Here is a 22,554-nt window from a genome sequence, read left to right as displayed (position 1 = left end):
CGCAAGCGCTAGCGGTCGAATGGGAAGATGGCAAATGGGAAGGGGAAACAGGTACGTAGCGCAGCATGCTATATGCTAGTTATACGGCCGGAATGGGAGACGACAGGGGAGAGGTAGACATGAAGAAGCAGTGATGCTACGGAATTCTCGTAACGCTGCTTGTGTTTGTCTACTCCCCAGTTCAATTTATTTCTAACAATACCAAATAAGCAAGAATTTTCACTTCTATCTCATGTGGAATTCACGCACACGCTTTATTGTATACATGCGAAGCGTTAATTATTGTAACATATTTCTCAAAAAATTTTATATGGTACGCCTACAATTATGTGTAGGATTTTTAGTCTGACCCGGCTTCAGAAAGTTTGAAAGGTACTACACTAACCCGATTAAATATGCAATTTCCAAAGTGTAGCTACTAACTCAGCACTCAGGGCTGCCAGGAGATGAAGTTTTAAACAGGACCGCGCGCCAGCCAGATCTATTCGCTCGTTGCAGTGATAGTCGTTCGAACTTATAACTACGAAACTAATAATGCTTCAAGAAAGATTGAGCCCACAACGGGTAGATCACGTCCTTACGTGTTTGTAGAGCGCGGTATTTGTTTTGGTTTTCTTGACGTCATCGTACCAGTGTGGTTGATTTTCACGATTTAGTTTTGTGTAAAGTTATAAAATTGGTGTAGCATTGGAAACGCGTTTAGCTAGGACATCGATTATTGTGCCTTTGTGAAGAGCTAGAGAGCACTATTTGGAACCAACTGAGACAATAAAAATATTCGCTGCAATATAAGTGAAAATCCGTTTTATATTGAAAAAATATAAAATAACTAAAGATTTTTAATCTAACGTGGATTATAAATATGATCGGGATCATAGAAAAAGCTATTCAGAGGAAATAATGCTTATAAAGGAATCCCATAAGCCTAAAGACCAGTACCGAGCGAATGAGAGAGCTACGGCAGCGTCGAAAAGGAGATGATGAAAAAAAAACAGCGCAGAGTGATTACGTAGCTGGCTCATCGGGCATATAGCGGCTAGAGATAGTCCAAAGTCTATGAATAATTTAACCATTGTATTGAAGAGATTTATAATAATAAAAATGGGTGCGTGTACTTAGGTATGCGCGTGAGAAGTTATACTACTTTGGCATCATTAAAAAATAGTTTTTAATTGCATGCAAATAATTCTTCACGGTAGCGTTATTCTCCATGGTAGCGTTAAACGTTTAACGCAACCTTGTTGGAAGTCGCATTAGAAGTATAACTTCAAAAAAAATGGGTGCGTGTACTTAGGTACGCGCGTGAGAAGTTATACTTCTTTGGCATTATTAGAAAATAGTTTTTAATTGCATGCAAATAGTTCTCCATGGTAGCGTTATTCTCCATGGTAGCGTTGAACGTTTAACGCAACCTTGTTGGAAGTCGCATTAGAAGTATAACTTCAAATAAATTTTAATACGAAACATTTTTTTTATTATTTCATCCTGAAGATTTCACGAACAATCTACGGCGTGTATCCGAACTACGGTTTTTCTTTGTATTTTTTTACCGTGTTCCTGAGCTGCAGCGGAGACGGCAGCTGTTCGAGGTCGCCGACCTTCAAGGCGCGGTCCATGTACACCAGCAGGCGCAGTAGCACCTGCGCCAGCATCGCACCCAGCAGGTTGCGGTGAAGGCGCACCTCCTTGCCCCTGCCGTACCTGCAACCACCCACACCAGGCAATAAGGGAAAAAAAGCGCACCTCCTTGCCCCTGCCGTACCTGCAACCACCCACACCAGGCAATGAGGGGGAAAAAAAGTGCACCTCCTTGCCCCTGCCCTACCTGCAACCACCAACACCAGGCAATAAGGGAAAAAAAGCGCACCTCCTTGCCCCTGCCGTACCTGCAACCACCCACACCAGGCAATGAGGGGGAAAAAAAGTGCACCTCCTTGCCCCTGCCCTACCTGCAACCACCAACACCAGGCAATAAGGAAAAAAAAGCGCACCTCCTTGCCCCTGCCGTACCAGCAACCACCCACACCAGGCAATGAGGGAAAAAAAAGTGCACCTCCTTGCCCCTGCCCTACCTGCAACCACCAACACCAGGCAATAAGGAAAAAAAAGCGCACCTCCTTGCCCCTGCCGTACCAGCAACCACCAACACCAGGCAATAAGGAAAAAAAAGCGCACCTCCTTGCCCCTGCCGTACCTGCAATCACCCACACCCAGCAATGAGGAAAAAAATTTGGTTGTCTGTAAAGTCAGTTCACGGACGATAGTTTAACGTGACAACGTCATAACAAAACATTTATGAAATGATTGCATTATTTTATGAATAAAATTGAATAATTTTTTATTTAATTATCAATATTTTGTATGGATACAAAGAAGGAGTGAAATGAAATATACAATTTAATTGATAAATTTACTTTTATTTGCACTCATTAATTCAAATATGTTTATAACTTTAACGGAGAGATTATTTTAACTATAACTTTTATACATGTTTGCTATTTAACTTCTTACAATCTGTGTTATTCTGTTATGGATAGGACGATGATAGGAAAAGTAGGAAACGAATGGGAGTGTTTCAAGGATGATGTGAAGGAAAATGGCTTACCCAACACCAAAATGCTGTCAAAAATAACATATTTGCGCCACGGACTCCGCAGCAATGCTAGGAGGAACGGGTTAGCAAAGAGCAATGAAAATGTTACATTGAAATGCATGAAAACAGAATTACGCCACGGACTCGGTCGCAATGCTAGGAGGTTCAGGTTAGCAAAGAGCAATATAAAATTAGCGTAACGGGACACAGCGAAACGGGATTATGTGCGTAACGGGACACTTTCATGCGTGCAGCCGGCGTTCATCAATTTATTAGATGTTGTCACGTCAAAAAAGCGCACCTCCTTGCCCCTGCGGTATCTGCAACCACTAACACCTGTAGGCAAATAAAAAAGCTTAACTCCTTGCCCCTGCCGTATTTGCAACCACCAACACCGGGAATTCTTGATTAGAACGATGGAGGGGGGCGGGGGGGAAAGGGGAGAACACCCCTTCTTGCAACTAATATACCTACCTGGAACCAGCAAACGTTCTTGGGGTAGCACACGTTAGACGCAACATTACGTTACGTTTTTTACGTCACGCAATGCCCGAATATTCGAGTCATGCAGGGGTATGTACTGGGTCTTAACCCACGACCCTTGCCTCGTGAGCCGAGAAGGTTAAAAGGCTGGCACGGAGAATCGCCGAAATGCATGGTTAAGAGAATCGGGAACACCCAGAAAAAATACACCGGCTGATGTCAACGTCCGTAATGTTTACAACAAATAAGAATAAAATTCTTAAATGACTTACCATGTCTCAATACTTGTTTTTAATTATACGAACATAAGTGAAAGTTTTTAATTGTAAATTAAATAATTATTGCAGAAATAGGGTTAAGTTTATAATTTTTTCTCTCATTACCAAAGCAGCCTTCATTTTTGAGCAAAATACCACTCACTGAATCACTCATCACAAATTAACTGGAACTATAAGACCCACAGACTGGTAATTCGGCATGTATATTCCTTTTACTACATATACGTCCGCTAAGAAAGGATTTTACGAAAATCAGCTCCCAATTTTGGTGAAGGATGGGGGGGGGGGGGGGGGTGTTCAGTGAGCTTTAAAGTTTAAATTTTTCCTGTATTTCAAGTAAATGTCCTACAGACTTGATCTGATGTGTAATGATGTGCAAAGCCCGGTCAGCACTTCAGTTAGTCAGTCATGAATATCGAAAAAATTAAATTTCAAAATAAATTTCGGAAACCTAACCTGAGTTCTCCAGGAATTTTTTTTTGATAATGTCATAAAACTAAATAGTTTAACGACAAGGTTAAATTAAATACGAATGGTTAATTAAATACTTTAAACAACAGTTCATGCTAGGATTGAAACATAAATTAGTATTTATCTTTTTATAAAACCTTAAAATAAACAGTCACCAAAGCAAGGGCGTCGCCAGCCGATGGCCTGAGGGGGGGGGGGGGAGGGGGTGGCAAGTTGTAGGAAAAGTATGTTTTTATTTGCATTTGGCTACATTTATTTGAATCTCTAAGGCTCTAGGGGGGGGGGAACTGACCCTCCCCCTACTCCCCCCCCCCCTGGCGACGCCCTTGCACCGAAGTGATATAAACATCTCTCTCTCTGGCAGTTAAACATAGTTATATTATGTTTTCAACTTAAATGGTGGAAAATAATGAATGATCGAGGTCACTCCAGGGTTTGAACTGGAGACCCAGGCACACACGGCACACGAGCAGGTCGAGTCTCCAGCCAGGACGCCGACGTGAAAAGACGATTGACGCGCGGATGGAGACAGCTTTTGATGATCGCCAGGGACTGGGGGGAAATCGGCGGGTTCAGCGACCTCCAGGATAGACTCTATGATCAGGGACCGGAAAAACACGCGGATTCAATGACCTCTAGGACAGCCTCCTTTTATCCTCTGCATTTCTCAAGTAAACACGCGTGTTCATTGGGTACTATATTGTGTGGCGTCTCCACTGGGTAGCTCGTGATTCGACGCTTCTTTAGTCGATAGTCTCTCATTGGCCCAGAGAGCTCCAGTTAAACTGCGAGCCAATACCAGAACCAGCAGAATTGCACACATGTTTGAATTTCAGCCTATCACGAAATGAATCCGCAAATTTTTCCGGTCTCTATCTATGATCCTCTGCATGTTCGGGCAAGCTTCACTTGTTCGTTTGCTGCTATTTGTGTGTCGTGTCCAGGGTCGGCCTCCAGCAGACAGGCCCAGGGCCTGCCCAACATTTTTTCAAAATTGAAAACTGGAAATAAGACTTTCTATAAATAAAATACACAATTGAAATATAAACAATTTGGTCGTTCACCTTTTCACGTCGAAGTCCTGGCTGGATCGTGGAGACTCAAGCTGCGCTCACGTTGTGTGCGCCTGGGTATCCAGCCCGACCCCTGGCATGACCTAAATTATTAATTGTATTTCCCAAGAATTAACTAAATGCCCGCCATTGTTGAATGTATAATATAACTAAATATGTTTGTCAGAGAGATGTTTATATCACTTCAATGACTGCTTATTTTAAGGTTTTATAAAAAAGGTAAATTAAATTATATATTTCGTAAACTATGATAAAAAGTAAATCTTATTTTCATTACAAACCGCAATTGCCTGCCCTTCATAGAGAAGGGCAGTTTGCAATGAAATTAATCTTATGCATTCGCCTGCAGATTTGTAACATTTTACATTAACGTACGAGTTGTGTTGTATCATTCACCTTATTATATTAACACAAACTTTAATCTTAGAAGTTAACCTTTGTAGATATTGACGTGTATTTCGTTGACGTTCAATCATACATTTATGATATTTCTTATGATTAATATATTATACATGTTGGACTTCGGAGAGAAATAAATTTCCCTCGGAAAGCCACATATCTTACCATTTTAATTTTGAGCTTTAAAAATTCCCCGGACCATCCTTTGATGCGGGGGAGGGGGGTGGGCTATACTCCCCGGGTATAGCCCGGTCTCCCAAAAACTGCGCACACGTCCCTGCAGGTACAGTCCGGGCCAAAAAAAATAATCCTGGAGCCGTGCCTGCTCATGTCACCTGAGTAACTCGTGAGTTACTTGGGTCCCACCTCCCTGATTGGCCCAGAGTCGTCCGGGTTAGTAGCGAACGAGCACCAAAACGCAGCACATGGGTTCGCAATGGTATCACGTAGAGACCTGCCAAAATTCGCGGATTCATTCGGCGATAGGCTAGAAATTCAAACACACATACCTCTCAGATAATTTTGCTATTGGCTTACTGTTCATCTGGACGAATCTCAACCAGTTGTGAACCTTCAACCGAAAGAAGGATCGAATCACAGACAAACCAGCTGAGACGACTTGCAAGTCGGCAGCCGATGAACTTGCGCGCTATTTGCCCGAGTGTGCAGAGGGGTACATGTGCAGTCCGTCCCGAAGGCCATCGAAACCGCGAGTTTGGCAGGTCTCTAGCCGTATCGGACACCGAGGGCTCACCGGGACTTGAACAGGATGAACAGGGAGACCAGCAGGGCGACCAACGACAGGCCGAGTCCCACCTGCTCCACGGTCCAGCCGCTCTTCGACACCGTCACCCGGTCCTGGAACAGCAGACGCGAAAAGAAATTTCGTTTTTATTTACCTAGTGGGTAAATTTTTTTTTGAAGTTTAGTCTTGTAAGGGTTCCGGTTCTGCTTTCCGTCGTGCGGCTGAGTAGCGCGGGACTGAGTGATGGACAGAGGCGCGTGCCAGGTAAGAGGCGAGCCACTGTCGATACGAGCTCCAGTAGGGGAGGGTGAACTGCGGACTGGACCAGATATTGATTAATAAGTGAACAGACATTTTGAGTGCTATACTTTAATTAAGAGTGTACGAATTAGTAATATATTAAAGTTTATTCAACTAATTGGGCTATCCTTTACGAACCTGTAGTCCCACTCGTAACAGTACTTGTAAGTATCGGTCTCACATTTTTTCATTATTTCGTCATTACCTTTTTTTCAAGTAATACTTCTAAAACTTTAACTCTATCCTCCCTTGCAATTGTTTTTCAGCCATAAATATTTTCAACCGATATTCACTTAGTTTAATATCATTGCGCAAGTGATGATAATTAAGAGGAGTTGCGCACCTTTTTACACCCAGGATATTGCGCTAAGTGAACATATGTTAGAATTATTTGTGGTAGAATTAAAATTGGTTAAAAAAAGCCTTAAATAAAGGAGAAAAAATGTGAGGGAATCTTTCAGTACGCGCCAGTGAATTTGCAAATACACTTATAATACGAAACTCGGACACAAAATATAACTTAGAATTATTTAAAATAATGCCGAGCGTAATGAATATGCGCAAAATTTAGTTCTGAACAACATTTCTGGGTGCGTGAAGCACACGCAGTTTTCCGCACCCGCCGTTAGAATTCGTTGTCGGAGAAGCTACGCCGACTATCGAATCATTCGAATTATTGTAAAGCGAAATTTTAAAACTACCCGGCTTTGGGTCTGATTTTCTACCAGGTGTTTGATTTAAAATACTAACCATTTTGTTTTAAAAATTCATTAAACAGTTAATACTATAAATTTTCCCTTTGGCTTTGTGAACTTTGATTCGCGCCATCCGCAAACAGACGGCAGCACCGTGGTTGTTACACAATTTCCGTTCCTAGACATCCATCGCTACTAACACCTAATGCCTAGAGACCCGGAAATTACGCGGATTCTTCTGGCCTCAGGATAGAATTCAAAGTTATAGGTGTGCTCGACCCATGTTTACTTTCCCATTGGTTGATTTCTTAGCGAGAACATTTTTATCCTTGTTAATTGGCACTACCTGATCCGCTTACTTCTCTCCTAGCTGGCCATCGTTGGCTCACGGTCGTAGAGGGGCGTGTCCAAACAACTGCGTGCCAATCATGAACACAGTGCGAGAGTGTGAAGGTTTGCATTCTAGCTTGCGACTAAATGAATGCGCGAAAATTCCGGGTCTCTACTAATGCCGTGTGCCGACAGCTGGGATAGACGCATGGACGTGGTGTGAGGATGATGGATGGACGTTGACGGTACCTTGTAGGCCTCGACGTACATGCCGTACAGCTTCTTCATGGTCTTGAGCAGGTCGGGCTTGAGGCATGTCGTGTAGTTGGTCCACCCCCAGGGACTGCCCAGGTCACCGGGCTGTCGGCCCTGCCACACCCCTTCCGGCCGGCACGTCTTGTACGCGTACTCTGGGGGCAGTCGGAGGGGAAAAGACACTCCACAACAACACCAGGGGCGGCATTCCAAGACGTCACCGCAACGTAGCGAATAAGCACTGCCTTGTCGGGATACAACAACAGTGACCTAACTCGCGAGCCGTATTCCAGGACGTGTCCAAAATGAATCCCGGTAAGGTAACAAATCGGCAAACGTTTTAATAAACGGGGGCCCTGCGCGAGGCTAGCAACTGGTTTCAACGCATTCCAGCAGACGTTTCGCAACCAACGATACAATTATTAGGTACGGCAAAAAAAATACCAGAGAGATCAACACCATCGCAGCAAAACAGAACGTCTTTATGATATTCTCAAGTACTTTTTTTTATGACAGTTAAAGTGTAAAAAAAATGTATTTAAGGATAGTTTCGTAATCATAAAGTTTCATTTGGCACACCGACAAACTTGTTACGTCACCAAATGATTACAAAAAATGACTATATGCGAGTTAGTGGCGCCAGACGTGGGTCCAGAAGTGAGCTCTGTGCATGCGCGGAATTCGGAAAACTGATCGGCAACTAGAGACTTACCGTGTCCTATCGCGCACTAGGAATATGGCGAGGGTTGCAAGTGTAGCATATTCAACACCTAAAACCTTATTTTCGTGTCTTGGAATACCGTCCCAAAGCCCGCCCGTTAAACAATCACACGGACAAATAATATCAGTAATGATCAGCTCGGTAATGCCCAACTCTTCCGTGCTACCAACATAATTCGAGTATGCTGCGTGGCGCAATATAATATGCCTGAGGGCATAGCGTCATGTTTTGACGAGGCCAATACTTTCAGCGTTTTTCATTGATAAAGTAGAGAGCCGTAACTTAGTTCGACACGTTTTGGCTGCATATATCTGTTTAATATAATTCAAGTTGTTGGCCTCCAATTACAAATATGAATCTACCAACCACTGTTGTGTCAATTTTCCAGCGCTAATGATAGTAGCTATTAAATTGATGACGAATAGATGTAAAGGCACATTTGAATTTTAGTATGCTTATGTTTTTGCGAACTCTATTCAATTGAGCACCTTCATAGAAACCGCCCTGCAACTATGGTTTTCATCCTGCTGTATTTTGAATCGAATCCACAGAAAGGACGATCATTCAATGGCCAGAGATCATTAACATGCAACGCAGTTTTTCAGGAGGTTCTTCATTAAAATTTTTTTTGCCAAATATTTTTTTTATAATTTAATATATATAAGAAATAGTTTTCAAATGCAATCAAAAACAAACGGGCTCGTCCGGGATTTGAACCCGGGACCTCTCGGACCCAAACCGAGAATCATGCCCCTAGACCAACGAGCCGATATTTTTGATTTATTCACAAAATATATATACAGTAATCTACGTTATCAGTGATAACTACGGAGTACTTCACAGATATATTCTGATAAGACATTTCATTTGATTTTTCCAAAACACAACCACACACACCTACACACACACACACACACATCTATATTCAAGGCAACGCAATCTATTGACAAAGTTATGAATTAAACTGTTATTAGCGCCTTTAGTTCACTAGCAGCCACGAGCTTCATTTAGCGGATGGGTTTCGCCAAGGAGAAGGATATGTAGTTGCCAGACCTTACTATATGACCGTGTGGCTGATATAGAGAAATCACAAAAATTCAATGATTGTGTGTCTATGACATACCTCCTACGATGTTCTGTTATAAAACTGAATTTACTTCTTTTTCACTCCTTTGGGGATTGAATTTCATAATTATATGTAGTCTAAGTCATTCTCCGGATCATAAACTATCATTATGCAAAAAACCATGCCAATCTGTTGCTGCGTGAAAGGACAAACATACAAACACTCTTTAGAATTAAAATATTACTAGCAGTTGTGTGTGTGTATATATAAATATATATATATATAAATATATATATATATATATATATATATATATATATATATATATATATATATATATATATTGACACGTGGCTTTGTAGATTAAAAAAAAACTGATTATTGCATTTGTTATAATGCTGTGACATCAAAAAACATTCCTATCTAGTTTTCTTTTCTTGGTACCGAGACCCAAAAGCCAACGTGAAATCAAAAGCACATATATTCGCTATATATGTACATGTCTATCTAACTTTTTATGGACACAATAACGTCCGTTATTTTGAGCAAATTACTTCCAGACAGATACATAAAATATAAGAAATGGAAATTTTGGAACAAGTTCGTTAAAGGGCAAAATAGTACCAAAGGGGTAGGAAAAGGAGTTTTTTTTTTTGAAAAACTGAAGAATCGCTATATCTCCCTTACTATTAAATATAGGAAACTATTTAAACTTATTAAGCCACTTACAAATAGATAAAAAAAATATTCAAAATATCGTTTAAGGGACAAAAAAATCATAAATTTCTTAGAAGAAACCTTTTTAAATTGGTTCAAAGTTAATGGAAATATTATATAAATATCTAAAACTTTCGTCTGAAACAATTTTGATACCACCTAGTACAATATGAAAATTGAGGTTGGCCTGTTTTGTTTCTACGTACAGAAATATAAACTTTTTTTTATTTTCAGGTAAGCAGTTAAGAGTTCACTTTTTTTTTTTAAATTCAAATACTTTAAGGGAGATTAGATAGTTTTAACAAAGGTCAAGTAAACGGCGCATAGAATAATATAGGCTAATGCTTTACAGTGCCATGCTAGGTTCTCTTCAGCTGCTTTACGATCCAATTTCACCAATTTGATAACGCACGTCACCCAATTAATTGAAGTACACCGCAGGTAAACATCTTACTTGGAAAAATTATCGATAATGTTGGAAACACCACATGAAATGTCTTATCAAAATATGATATCTGTGAAGTACTCCATAGTTATTACCGATAACGTAGATTTATATATATTATTCTAGGGAAATTTATAAAAATATCGGCTCGTTGGTCTAGGGGCATGATTTTCGGTTTGGGTCCGAGAGATCCCGGGTTCAACTCCCGGACGAGCCCGCTTGTTTTTGATCGCATTTGGTTTTCGATCAGTAAAAACCAGTAGTTTTATTTGTTAGTAGAGATTAAATTTCACCATTTCTGACAATACTTCTAACCAAAACATTCTTACTTATTTATTTAAAAATATACTTTGTTAGAACTAAAAACCTGGTTCTTAAAGAAATCATAAACAACGAAAATATAAAAGGTTTCGCATAAATTTACTACTGGATTTACGTTGGTATAGAAACATGTCTATACTCCACATTACTTTCGTACAACATGCTACAATCTGTTACCGGCTTCGCCCTGGTAGATAAAGTAATATGTATATACTAGCTAAAGTACCCGTGCTTCGCTACGGCAGTGTGCCCCTCATCGTAGGTACGCCACTGCTTCGCCTTGAATGAAAAAAAAAAATAAAAAAAATGAAACACGAAATTGGCGTGGCTAGGAGACTATTAAGATAGCATCAACCACGCAATAGTGAATTTTTATCTTGTAGGATCAAAATATTCCATAGAATTTTGCATTGTGCTTGGGATGCATTAGAACACTTAACAAACACAGTAACGAAACAAAGTCAAAACCGAGTGTGAATATCAACTAATCGACAAATTCAACCCGAACTGCAAGCAACCGTTGCAACTGGCCGTTGCCATGGAAACGCAGAAGGTATCAACAATGCAGAAGCCCGTCACCATGGATACAAATAAAGCTTCAACAACGCAATAGCAGAATCCGATAAGCCATTTATTTTTAGCATGAAGAGGTTATTACAGAATTACGCTCCAGAACTATACCACAGTAACCAAGATTTTTTCCAGGATAAAAAAAAAGTAGCCTTTGTCACTCTCCGACCCATAAACTAAATCTATTCAAAAATCATGTCGATCCGTTGCTCCCTTGCTGCGTGAAAGGACAAACCAACGAACACATTTTCGCATTCATAATACAGTAACTCCCGTTTATCCGCGAAATTAAGTGGCAGGGCTACCGCGGATAGTGAAAAACGCGGATAATCTGCAAAAGAGACGAAAATGTTGGGGGGGGGGGGGGGAAGGAAACATTAATTTCAATTTAAAAATCTAAAAATTTATTTACAGTTAAAGTTACAATGAATAGTAAACATTTTTAAATGATGCTAAAATTTTAGTATTTTACTGAATAATTAACATACAATACATTTCAGTAATGCAAAAATAAAAGAACTCGGTACTTACTTCGTACCAAGGATACAGTACTGTACGTACTCAGACACTTCATTAGACACTAAAAAAGCAACCATACGACTAGAAACAAAGCGCGACAGAGACAAAAATAGCAACGCATGCCAGCCTATTGCGTGAGTTCCGAGAAGGCCTGTGGCGTTTTACTGTATACTGCACAATACACTCGTCAGTAGAGTTCAAATTTGCTCACTTGTAATAAAATACAGATTTACATATGTGCTGTATTTTTTCGTAGCATGCGCGGATAATAGGGAGTTTACTGTATTAGTAAGGATGAGTATTATCACATGGTGTCACACAGTTACGCTTTAAGTTACATTTATATATACATCGTACAATGACATGATATAGATAGGATTATGCCTACTTTCTATGTTTCAAATTTCAATTAGTATTTGATTTGAAATATTGAATATTTAAAAATTTATAGCTGCGCCATATAAGTAACGTTTGAGTTAGCGTAAGCTTCCAGGAAGCAGTAAATGTAGTCCCTTTTTTTCAGGTTTTAGTTATAAAGTTTGCTATATCTTAAAGAACATTTCTATTAATAAATAAATAAAATTGACCACAACCCATGTACATCTGGAAGAATGTACATAAATAAAAGTAATAAATTTTTGAAATAATTGATTGATTGGTAAATGTTACATAATTAAAGGAAATGTGTTTGAAAATCACTCAATTATTTATATCCACACTTCCATCTCTCTTTGGTGTAACTTTATCCTTCACCACTGTCATATAAGCCTGTATGACCGTGTCTCTGACTGATATGCATATATTCATGATGTACATATATCCATGATACAATTGTTTCCTGTGATATTAAGTAATTTATTAATCAAAAAATTAATACATTGCCATGGCAATAATATAGATTTATAAAAGTGAAATAATACAGTAGTTTTCGAGATTACACCATAAACAAAACAACTATCTCACACTCTTATCTTTGTACCGATAGCACAGACTAAATATTATTACGTTGCCACGAAGAAAGCTATTTGACGCATGAAGGTAAGAAGTAAAGGAGTTAGTGCGTAAAATCTTTGCAATGTTAATACTTGAAGTCCAAATGCATAGCGTAACAGTTTTTTGGTTATAATAAAACGCTAATTTCGTGCAGATGTGTTGGTATTATGTTTGTTTAGTAATATTCACTACATCATGGCGTATTTACGACTCTTCCTAGCGAGTTATTTTTAAGTTATTGAAACAAATTTATAGCATACTAGCTAATGCCTGGCATGCGTTGCAATGCCGCAATCTTTTTATTTTAAAAAGGTACTCATATACAAAGCATCTGTCTATAATTCTCTATTTATGCATATTTATATATTTCTCTCTCTCTCTCTATCCCTATATACATACATATATACATATATCTATGTCTTTCTCCTTTTATATCTATCTGTATCTCCTATATCTCTCTAAACCTCTCCTCTATATACCTATATAAATATATCTCTTTATATATGAGGCACTCTATAAAAGTGAAAATATAAAAATCTATGTCTTTACTTATTCAAAAAAAATTTTCTATCTTTTTATTTGTCACGGATGTGACACCGGTATTAAATAAAACCTCGCGCGTATTCGAATGCAAAGTCGTGTCAAAAATTTCAAAGCAATCGGTGAAGGAAATTTTTGGAGATTTTTAGATTTTGAACGAACGAATATTCACATGGAGTAGCCTCAGTACAGCTACGGTTTGTTTTGCTGTCCGACTGCGAACCGGGGTTGACTCTAACTTGAGAACAGACACCCACCTCCGTAGACTGGTACCTCCGTGGTTGGACGGGTACTCACTGGTATCGTCTATGCCCTTGCTCTTGGGGCAGCGCTGGATGGCCGTGGCACCGGCCTCCGTGGGCGGCCAGCACAGTACCGTGTCCCACACCGCGGGGCAGTACAGCACTGGGGACAAGGCAACGAAACACTCGCGGCCCGTTCCATTCGGCTGATCCTCGAGTCAGGGCTCTCGCTCAAAGTCACCCTCCTCCTTTAACACCGTCGTTTCAACAACAATTTTAGCTTGCAACATCAGCTTATATAGGCGTACAAGGAAAAACCCACTAAGTCCAATAGATATTCATATGACAAAGTCTAGTTTAATGTGTTTCATGACAAGTACATTATATGACAAGTATATTATTATGTTAGATTAAACATGTTTCAGTACCGTATATATTTTACAATATTTCACAAACCCATATGAATATAAAAATCAATTTTTCTCATAATTTCATTATATGGACTTAAAGGGTTTTCCTTAAACGCCTAAGAATGTTCTTCAAAAAAATTTTTTTTTTGCATAGAATGCAGTATTATACAATCTAAGGGGGTAATTTCTTATATTACACTAATTTATTAATTTTTTATTTTGCTTCATGTTTTTACATAAAATTCGACATATAAAAATATTTGTTTTATAAATTATTTAACAGTTTATTATTTAACGGTTTTCAGAAAATTAACGAGAAATTTGAAATAGGTATAATCTTAGCATGAGCAAAGAGCACACCGTGTCGTAAACAATTTTAAAATATTAAAAGTTTGTTTGTGGCCTTCGTCCGTACGCTCCTTATTATCTGAATATCATTCGTAAATCGATTAAAAAATGTGGTTTACTAAAGAGCCTAGTAAACTGATGTTTTTAGAGTTTTTGAAAAACTTAAATTGTATTGTTTGATTGGGGATATCCTAGAGTTTTACATTCAAGGCTACATACAAATTGGTTAATTAAAAAATTTGTAGCACGTGATTTAATTTTCTTAATTTATGCTAGGACGGAAAAACAAATTACGCTTTAATGTTCTCAAAACCATTAAATAACACTTTTTGAAAGGAAAAAAGAAAACAATTTTATAACCATCAAATAAACTTAAATTACTGAGTATAATCACCGGAAAAAATTCAAAACTATAGATGCAAAATAATTACGATATCTTCACTATTATCTTAAGTGATTTTCTTGTACATATAAGTCAAATAAATAGAAAACATTTTTACTATAATAGATTAATTTGTTTGTAAATAATATAAATTTTATCTAAAACTTTAGTCCAAATAATTTTTGATAATATAAACCATTATTGCAAGGGGTTTAAAAAACCTGAGGTTGGAATAAGAAAATAAATAGAACATCCTTATCATGTACACTATCGAATCCATTCTTATTATTGTTTAGCTTTCTAAATATTGTCTAAAAGTGTTGATAAAATAAAATTAAAACTCACTTACCATTACTGCAAGAGGTTGCAATAACAAAGTTTTAAAGTAAATAAATGATAAATTTAAAAATATATTTTCCATCAAATCCGTTATAATTTATTGTACAAATCCTAAAATTCATCGAAAACTTTGGCTGTCACGATTATTGATGAAACGTATTATAACAGTAAAAACAGTGGTTTAAATAAAAATAATTCAAAAATTTCTTAGTATCAAATTCGTTCGAATTTATTTTAAATCATCATGATATTATCTTTAATATTGGTGCAAAGAAAATTTGTTATACGACCACGTTATTAGTGCAAGGGATTAAAAGTAGTGTTTGAAGGTCAAAAAAATCAAATAACTATCTTAGTTGGCATATAATGACAAATACGTTCTAAGTTATTCACTGCTGGATACATTGAGTTAAAAATATTCATTATATTTTCGTTGCTTGGAAACTGAGCAAATATTTAATCGATCAATTTGTAATATAAGAAACCATAAATATGTTATGTACATTAAGTTCTTAAAATGTTCCAAAAGTTTATAGAAGTTTCCAATATATTTCCAGAATAAATAGAAACTTCGAAATCTACCTACGTCTGAAGGCTGTGCTCAAAGGGATTTTTTTTAAATGTTGGGAACAATCCAGACGTTTACTCAGAGTGATTTCGAGAAAACAATTGAAACCGAAATCATATTGGCTGGATTTTCATAAATAACAGAATAAGATACACAAGAAAATCACATTCTTGTGGTTTACAATTTTTGATACTTTATAAAAAAAAATTCAGAAAACTCTAGTACTGTAACAATCGTTTTCAAAATAATTTGTTAGCTTTGCATGGGATTCAGGTAAGAAGTGTAGAATTATTTTATCTTTTATGAATTTTGTATAGTAGTTCAAAATAGAATTAAGTACTTACACAGCATGCCATGCAAAATTATTTAATCTAAAATACGAACTTATATTCCACAAATGCATGATTTTATGAAAATGCCTGAAGTTGGTGAAGGCTGACTACCAAAAATTTCTTCTTCTGAGAAAAGATTCGCTGTCAAGTATTGAATTTAAATGTTTTAACAATAACTAAACTATGATAAAAATATCAATAGCCATATTTTTATATTGTAAAGAAAACATTTATGAGCGCTTTCTGCCTATACGACGGCAATTTTTTTCAATAAGAAACGGTAAAGAAGCTGTTTCAATATTGTCTATTTTATTTCTGTATGTCTCCTTAAAGTATGTGCTTTCCTTATAAAATTGTAACATTTTTCTTACCTAGATTTATTTTCTATTTTAATTTTTTGAAAACAGGCTTCATTATGACACAAAGGTAGTGTGAACAGTTTTCTCTGATTTAATAACGTTAATTTAAATCAATTATTTTCTGTATTTTATCTCACAAAAAAGTATTATTATCGTCACTTTAACAGTAAAATTACCAGATAAATTTTATTGAACAATTTTATTAGGTATATAGATGAGCTATACATCATTATGTGTAATTTTGTAAGCCTTTGTAGGTTTTTTTTCTATTTCATGGTGTGAACTTTCCCGACACCTGTTCACACGGGTAGGGTGACCACCGGCTGAATTCGTCAAAAGCGATTTGAACACCCCGAAGAAAGGATGGACAGAAAACGCACCGAAAAAAAAATACCAAGCAGGTAAAACGTTAGAGAGTGGTGTATGGTACATTTTCTGTGAAGTGGATGATAAAGCTCATTTTTTTTCTTTAATAATGCTGGTTAATGCTAATTCCTTGCTGTTGCGTTGTTCAGAACTCGCTTATTGATGAAATTGTATAAATTCTTCCTAGAGAGTTCCTTTTAAAGAAATTTTTGACGTGACAACGTCTAATAAATCGATGAACGCCGGCTGCACGCACAAAAAAATGTCTCGTTACGCACATTGTCCCGTTACGCTGTGTCCCGTTACGCTCATTGTACGCTTGCGCCGCATCTATCTCTCTTCCACTCGATTGGAACAACCATCGATTTGACTTTTTCGAGGCACATTAAACTTGAAACACTCCCATTCGTTTCCTACTTTTCCTATCATCGTCCTATCCTTAACAGAATAACACAGATTGGAAGAAGTTAAATAGCAAACATGTATAAAAGTTATAGTTAAAATAATCTCTTCGTTAAAGTAATAAACATATTTGAATTAATGAGTGCAAATAAAAGTAAATTTATCAATTAAATTGTACATTTCATTTCACTACTTTGTATCCATACAAAATAGTGATAATTCAATAAAAATGATTCAATTTTATTCATAAAAGTATGCAATCATTTCATCAATGTTTTGTTATGACGTTGTCACGTTAAACAATCTTCCGTAAACCGACATTACAGACAACCAATTTTTTTAAAATCCTTGCATCATGGGCGTTGTACTCCAACGGTTTGTTTTTTTGGCTATCTAACCGCTGAGCAAGAATGACTCTCAACTGGAGAACAAAGGACTGATACTTCCGTGAATCAGATCTCTCATCGGCAAACAACAATCCCCCGGCCGCAAGTCGCGGTTCTTCAGGTCAGACCATCCACTCCGGCGCCGGCGGTGACCTGTCGCCATCCTCTCATGCCCGCCAGGAGGACGTAAATAAATCAGCGGCAGGGAAGTGAAGGAGAGGCGGGTTGGCAACAACGACGAGCCCCCCTCCCCCCCTCCTCTTCCTCCTGTCACCTCGACGACCGCGCCTCTCATGCATAAACCCGACGGCATAGGGTTGGGGGAACCTCCTCGGATGTTCAATGTTTCATGGGGCATCCGCGCCTGGGACAGCCTGTCCCGTCACGACAAGTCCAACCCTCGTCCCTGCTTTTTACAACTTCCCCCCCCCCCCTCCCGGCACCTATCCTCCACGCAAGGTTGTTGCATTCTCGTGTAACTATTATATTCTTCCGATTTCTACAGACGATGGAACATAAAAAGACAAGTACAAAAACACTACGCAAAGCAACATTCGGGACTCAACAGGTTGCAATATCACGTGGCCCAACTCGACTCGTATCTAAACAATGGTATTTACAGTCGTGGGCGTACGTAGATCCCTTTGTACGGAGTACGGAGTAAGGGGAGGGGGGCAAACCCCCTTCCTTCCCAGCTGAAGGGACCCGCTTGCACAGCACAAGCGTGACTATGAGAAGGGGTTGATAAGCGTAAAAATAAAAATAAAACTGGTTTTCACGGCAAACTTTATGTCTATATTATAGTCTTCCTTCCGATTGCGTGCATTTAGGCCAATATATGGGGGGTTATACAACGTACAAGCACCTCATCCAGAGACGACTTGTGTCGGTTAACAAACCCCCCCCCCCCCCCCCAACACCCTTTTCGGATGCTACAGATTTGCGCCCCTGTCTACAGTATTATATAATGTAGTTTCCCCCCCCCCATATTTACTGTCGTAAAAATGTTGCACAATTCATCTCCCACAGGGGCGTAAACAACTATTATTGAAAGGTAATGAATTAGGAGAGGGAGAAATTTCTCTAACACCTGGACATGTAATTGTATACACAATCGTTGTAATGATATTTAACATGTTGAATGTTGTCCTGATTAAACGTTTATACACATAAAAATATCAAGCTTTACACTTCCAAATCACTAGGTGACCCATAAATTACGTAATTTACGAAGAAACGACTACGCAAGCACCTCTCCATGAAAGACCTCTCGCGTCTCGACATTTTTCCTCCGTGGCTCGCCCGAAGATCCTGATCCATGATCCTGATTCAGAAGCCTCGTGGATTCAGATGAATTTTGTCTTGTTGCCATGGTTTCCTGGTGTTTTCCCCATTTAACGGCGGTCACTGCGTCGACGGTGTTTGAAACCTGAGTCGCTGCCGGCAGTCCACAAATTCGAGCTGTCGTGACGTGACCCTATGCGGAGTCGATGCGGGAAGCCTTCATCTCACAGACGGGAGAGCCACACCCGAAGTTCCCCGAAGGTTGCTTAGCAAATAACTTTTTAATATGTAGCTATCCAGGTCTAGGAAACCGTTTACATGATTTCACAGTATCTTTAATGTAGCTATCCTAACCAAATCAACCATCCACAATATTTTTAAGTATTTATAATGTAGCTAACCTAACCTAACTGACCATTAGTTATCATGAGCTGTCCAAAATAAAAATAAAAACCGAAGATGCACGATCGGGCGTTTGGCTCTCTCGTCTGTGAAAAGAAGGCTTCCTGAGCCGACGCAGTGAGTGGCGACACAACTCCGGTCATTAGCCTGGAAAGCTAGGAGAGGTTGGATGGACCTCCACCGGACCACGGGTTCACTGGTTGATTTGAAGGTTCCCAGTGTGATAGTGGTAGAACGGGGTAGGCACCAGCAGTGCTGATAACGTCTAAGAAATTAGGACGCAGCCAATTGTCTGGTTAGCTGAGTGAGGCGGGGGGTGGAAGGTGGTGTCTATGCTGGGATGGGTAGCCTCAGCCTCTGGGCATACCTGGATCTCTTAACACCTCTCCTGTATCGCGTATACGGCTTATCCGTATCCATGCCCGTGGGGGTCCCGGGACGGCAAGGGCTTACGCCTAAGAGAGCCGGGTTACCAAAGAAAAACCAGGGGAAACCCTGTGGAACTACTGTACTGTACTGTCGTTGTGACGTGGGATCTGTGTGATTAAGTTGTAGAACAGTGGCGGCGCTAAGTATTTCCGAGGCGGGGCCTCGTGCTATTTACTTTTACCGAGGCCCCCCACGCCGCCCCCGGGAAAATAAAAAAAATCTAACTCTTTCAAATAAAATTTCAAGCCTACTTGGAACTGAATTTTCGACGATGGTTTTGCTAATTTCACATGAAGGACATTTGATATTCTTTCATGATAAAATTATCCTCTAGCCAGTTTAATAAAAGTTTGCGATAAAATTCCGGTGGAATCGCGTCAATATACGTGGCAATAAAATATTTGAAAGTTTTTCTAATTTGAAATTGGTATTCATCAGTATTTTAATTTACATGCTAATGAAATTTTAATTTGCCTTTTCCTATTAATTTCAGTATTTGTTTTTTTTACCAGAACGCTAGACAAACAAGTTAAAAAAAAATCTGCTCGGGGCCTTGGGTGATCGTCGAACAAGAAATTTTCCTTGAGCTATTCGATGTCCTGCGATTACGTGTCTTTCTATCTTATACTCGACATTCCATAAGACAGTACGTACCGCTCTCTAGCAATACACCAGGTGAGTTACAACCGTACATTGTATGGTGATATCTGCCTGTTTATTTGCGCCACGTGTATTTGACACGTGATGAGTTATTCATAAACACTCAAGCAAATATTCATAAATAAACATTTTGCCAGACTAATTTAGTCATGGTTTTCTCACAGGAATTTCATTCCTTGTGATTCTGCAGTAAGGAATTTTTGTAATTAGTCAGTAAACCAAAATTCCAACTTGGTTTGTGAAGTATATCCTTAAGAGTTACATGTAACTGGACGAGTATGGAAATAAGAAGCAAGCCTGATAACTAACAGACACGGGATATTTATGTGGTGTAATGATGCAGGATGACTTAAAAAAATTACTTTAAAACAAGCAATTCGATATCGTTTTCCTTATGTTCCTTCATACAAAACTGTAACGTTGTAGTCCAACATTTCACGTCGTTCCCTATCACAATATATATAATTAATTAATCAACCTTAGAGTAATAAATTTACTTGTAGAACTTAATAAAACAATTAACTTGCTTTATTTCTCTTTTCGTCAGAAAGCAGATGAAGAATGAAGCAAGAAGCTTTGTTCGGATTTATAAAATATGAAAAGATTTATCAGCGATTGTAATTGCGGACGTACGCTTTAAACAGGGCTGAAAAAATAAACAAAAGCGTATTTAAAAGGCGCGTTCCCTTTTGACTTTCATTGCAGAAGTAACTTCCAAGTGGCAAATAATTTGGCAAAGCAAATTGACATTAACTGTTACGTATCCTTTTCTTGTCATCATATCGGGGTATATTTCTATTCGTTCTGCCGAGACCGCCTGAATTTCCCCCGGAAAGTGCTGTTTCTAAACCAGATGTAAAAAAAATTAAATAAATAAAAATACTGTCACAAATTTTTACCTCAAATTTACTAAAAACACTCGTTACTAATTACCGGAAGGTTCTTAGCAATATTACGAACTTGTCACAGGCTACCAGTAGGGATGTCTCACCAGTTCGCAGCCAATGAACAGGCGGCATTTACCTGGAGGTAATTGAAAACGCGAATTTCAGCAAATGTACGAATATCTTCGTGAGTGTATTGATGATTTTTTTCTTTTAAAAATTAACCACAAAAAGGAAATTCTTACTATTAAAACCATCAAAAAACATGTTTGTACAGGAAAGCGGAGGGGGAACTGTAATTTCATTACGTACATGTTTACCGTGTCTATAGAAAAGAACAATGGAGAAACTTGGATTGCCGAGACATACACATAGTTTTATAAGAAGTTTTGGGTCCACCCGCTAGATAGTAGCTTTCAAGAATACAAAAATTATAACACAGCTACATTGATTGTGAGAAGTAATGCATCAGGCAAACGAATCAGTGAAAAATTAATTCACTTTATTTTGGTACCCAAATATTTTGTGTTGTGGTACGCCAGAAATAATGCATCTAATACTCTTTATACATATTTTTTTTAAATTAAACATAAAAATTAATTTTTTTTTTTGCACAGTTTAAATCTCTTCTACAAAGAAATTAGTCGTCGAATAGTTAAATTTTCATTTGTACCTCCTTTTTCTATGAAAAGGACACTAGGAAGTCAGAGTAGATCGTAGTTTTTTGCGAGGATACACAGACGTGTTGGGCTACGGAGAACCCTTCGTCTGCTCGAGGTTAGTTCCTCCGTGGGCAAGTCCGCGAGTTCGCCGCGACACGAACCCTCCCTCGACCCGGCTGCGCGCAAGGGGACGTGGACTCACCGTACGCCGAGGAGCTGTAGTTGGCGTAGCGCGAGAGGCACGCCAGGGGACCCGTGGAGCTGGCCGGATCCGCGTCTCCTCCGGCCATGGCTGCTGCTGCTGCTGCTGCTGCTTGCTGCTGCTTGCTGCTTGCTGCTTGCTGCTGCGACCCCCCGGCGACGACTGGAGACCCGCAGGACCGGCGGAGGGAGCCCTTCTTCTTCCCCTCCTCGCTCCTCCGTGGACCCCGACCCATCTTCAAACCACTTCCCCTCCCGAAGCGGCCAGCCTGACGTCACACCTTACCCGCGTCTCACTCCAATCCGCGCATCGCACAAGAAACCAAAGACTAAAGGTGGGTTTACGATTGAAAATTAAGAATTAAGACTTCAAAATTAGTCGTG

General features: G+C 38.9%; 1 protein-coding gene and 2 non-coding genes across 3 annotated transcripts in view; 1 reads left to right on the top strand and 2 right to left on the bottom strand.

Annotated features, from left to right (window-relative positions):
* LOC134532383 (PDF receptor-like) overlaps positions 1 to 22,329 on the bottom strand; it is a 51,499-nt gene extending 29,170 nt beyond the window's left edge. The window contains exons 1-5 of the mRNA XM_063368819.1: positions 22,172 to 22,329; positions 13,812 to 13,919; positions 7,617 to 7,777; positions 6,052 to 6,155; positions 1,551 to 1,701 (exon numbers count right to left, since the gene is read on the bottom strand). Coding sequence (XP_063224889.1) covers positions 1,551 to 1,701; positions 6,052 to 6,155; positions 7,617 to 7,777; positions 13,812 to 13,919; positions 22,172 to 22,259 — 612 coding nt within the window. The 5' untranslated portion in view covers positions 22,260 to 22,329. The remainder of the gene's footprint in view (positions 1 to 1,550; positions 1,702 to 6,051; positions 6,156 to 7,616; positions 7,778 to 13,811; positions 13,920 to 22,171) is intronic.
* On the bottom strand, positions 9,040 to 9,111 carry Trnap-ugg (transfer RNA proline (anticodon UGG)). Its single transcript has one exon. It is a non-coding gene; the product is annotated as a tRNA-Pro (tRNA).
* On the top strand, positions 10,717 to 10,788 carry Trnap-ugg (transfer RNA proline (anticodon UGG)). Its single transcript has one exon. It is a non-coding gene; the product is annotated as a tRNA-Pro (tRNA).
* Positions 22,330 to 22,554: the final 225 nt, after the last annotated feature.

This window comes from Bacillus rossius, chromosome 5, assembly GCF_032445375.1.
Source record: "Bacillus rossius redtenbacheri isolate Brsri chromosome 5, Brsri_v3, whole genome shotgun sequence".
NCBI classification, from domain to species: domain Eukaryota; kingdom Metazoa; phylum Arthropoda; class Insecta; order Phasmatodea; family Bacillidae; genus Bacillus; species Bacillus rossius.
The sequence above is the reverse complement of the archived record's forward strand: the minus strand, read 5'-3'. Positions and strand labels throughout refer to the sequence as shown.